The sequence below is a fragment of the Echinococcus granulosus genome (assembly GCF_000524195.1).
Source record: "Echinococcus granulosus chromosome Unknown EG_S00066, whole genome shotgun sequence".
NCBI classification, from domain to species: Eukaryota; Metazoa; Platyhelminthes; class Cestoda; order Cyclophyllidea; family Taeniidae; genus Echinococcus; species Echinococcus granulosus.
In genome coordinates this window covers 39,177-40,527 of record NW_020170446.1, presented here as the reverse complement: position 1 = coordinate 40,527, position 1,351 = coordinate 39,177, and the positions used below count along the sequence as shown (strand labels likewise).

The window sequence follows — 1,351 nt, the reverse complement described above, 5'->3', positions numbered from 1 at the left end:
TAAATTATTTGAAAGGGCGTACTTACTGACATAGGTGAGGCGGTTTTGTAATGAGATTCCTAATTCTTCAGCTCATAGAAGTGTTTGCTGAAATATGCTCCAATCATTTTATCATCATTACTAACCCTTCTGGAAAGTCAAAGTCATGTTATATCGTTTACATACTGTTATCGGCACTGTGTGTAGGAGGTTGTGACCTTACGTCAAGCAGCAGGTGGCGTCGTGATCGCTCTGCTTCAGATGTAGTGCTTGAAAGGTCATCAGGACTGGTCCGCAACAGGTGAGTGAGTGTCAGTTTGATTTGTCGGATCGTGCCAGATGGATGAGGTGGCAGACGTATCTGGAATAGTTGGTGCAATTAATTAATGAGATTATGCGCGCACCAGCAAAAGGCACTACCGTGCATATTTCCCCTTACATTCTCTAACTTCGCACCGCCTTGCGGCAGATATATTGCCACTTACTTGTGATGCATTAACAATGCATTTAATCCATTTTTCTTCAGTTCCGATGAGTCCCAACAACATTCCTTCAAAGTCATCAATTTCGTCCTGTATTTAAATCAAAATGCGTAGTTCTGGCAGTCAATCGAAATGGATGGACACAACGCCGAAGTGAGTGCAACCTCTGGGCATTATTTGTTCATCTTTTGATAGAACGTAAAGTTAGGTGACCGCCGGGGCAAAGTGATTGTGGGAGGAACTTCTGTGTCTTTCATTCATTGACAAATTACGTATGGCTGCAATAGCACCACCTTCTCTCGGTAATCCTATGAGCGAGCAAAAAAGGACCAATTTGAAATATTATACACAATTTCTATAGCAAAATGCGTCGATTCGGTAATGAAGCACATTTCATGTCATTTTTTGCACAAAAGTTTCTAAAAGCAAAAATCCTACGATCCAGCGCTGTTAAGTAATTGCTATAATGTTGCTATTTGAAAATTAGAGCAACATTTTGCACTCGGACATCAAGCTGTTTCTTTCTTGCGCAGACAAGTAGATTACTTCCTATTTTGATAAGATATACTTAAAGCGTAACCCATGGAGGATTTTCTGACTTACGCAAACCCTAGTCAAGTAAAAATATGTTTCACTGATTTACATCAATAGAGCTGCTGTGCATTATGCACGCAATTATCTTGAAAGTTGCTGGCAATATTTTCGCAGACCAAATAAATAGAGTTGGCGTGATAAGTTAATTCACATTTGATTGCTTTATTATCTGATTGCAGACGAAGTTAAGGTCATATGTGGGACTATTGAAAGGCGCTGCATTCGTTTCCTTCTAAGACGGTCTTTTGACCCTGCACACTTTATGTCCACTTTATTGGATGTGTCACATGGCGCCT

The 1,351-nt window shown here is 40.3% G+C and overlaps 1 protein-coding gene across 1 annotated transcript in view; it reads right to left on the bottom strand. All coding sequences in view use genetic code 11, as the record gives it.

Moving 5' to 3' along the window:
- Positions 1–59: 59 nt before the first annotated feature.
- The window catches only part of EGR_06920 (hypothetical protein), a gene marked incomplete at both ends in the record, with an annotated part of 2,952 nt that continues 1,660 nt past the window's right edge, over positions 60–1,351 (bottom strand). The window contains 2 exons of the mRNA XM_024496169.1: positions 60–129; positions 465–551. Coding sequence (XP_024349372.1) covers positions 60–129; positions 465–551 — 157 coding nt within the window. The remainder of the gene's footprint in view (positions 130–464; positions 552–1,351) is intronic.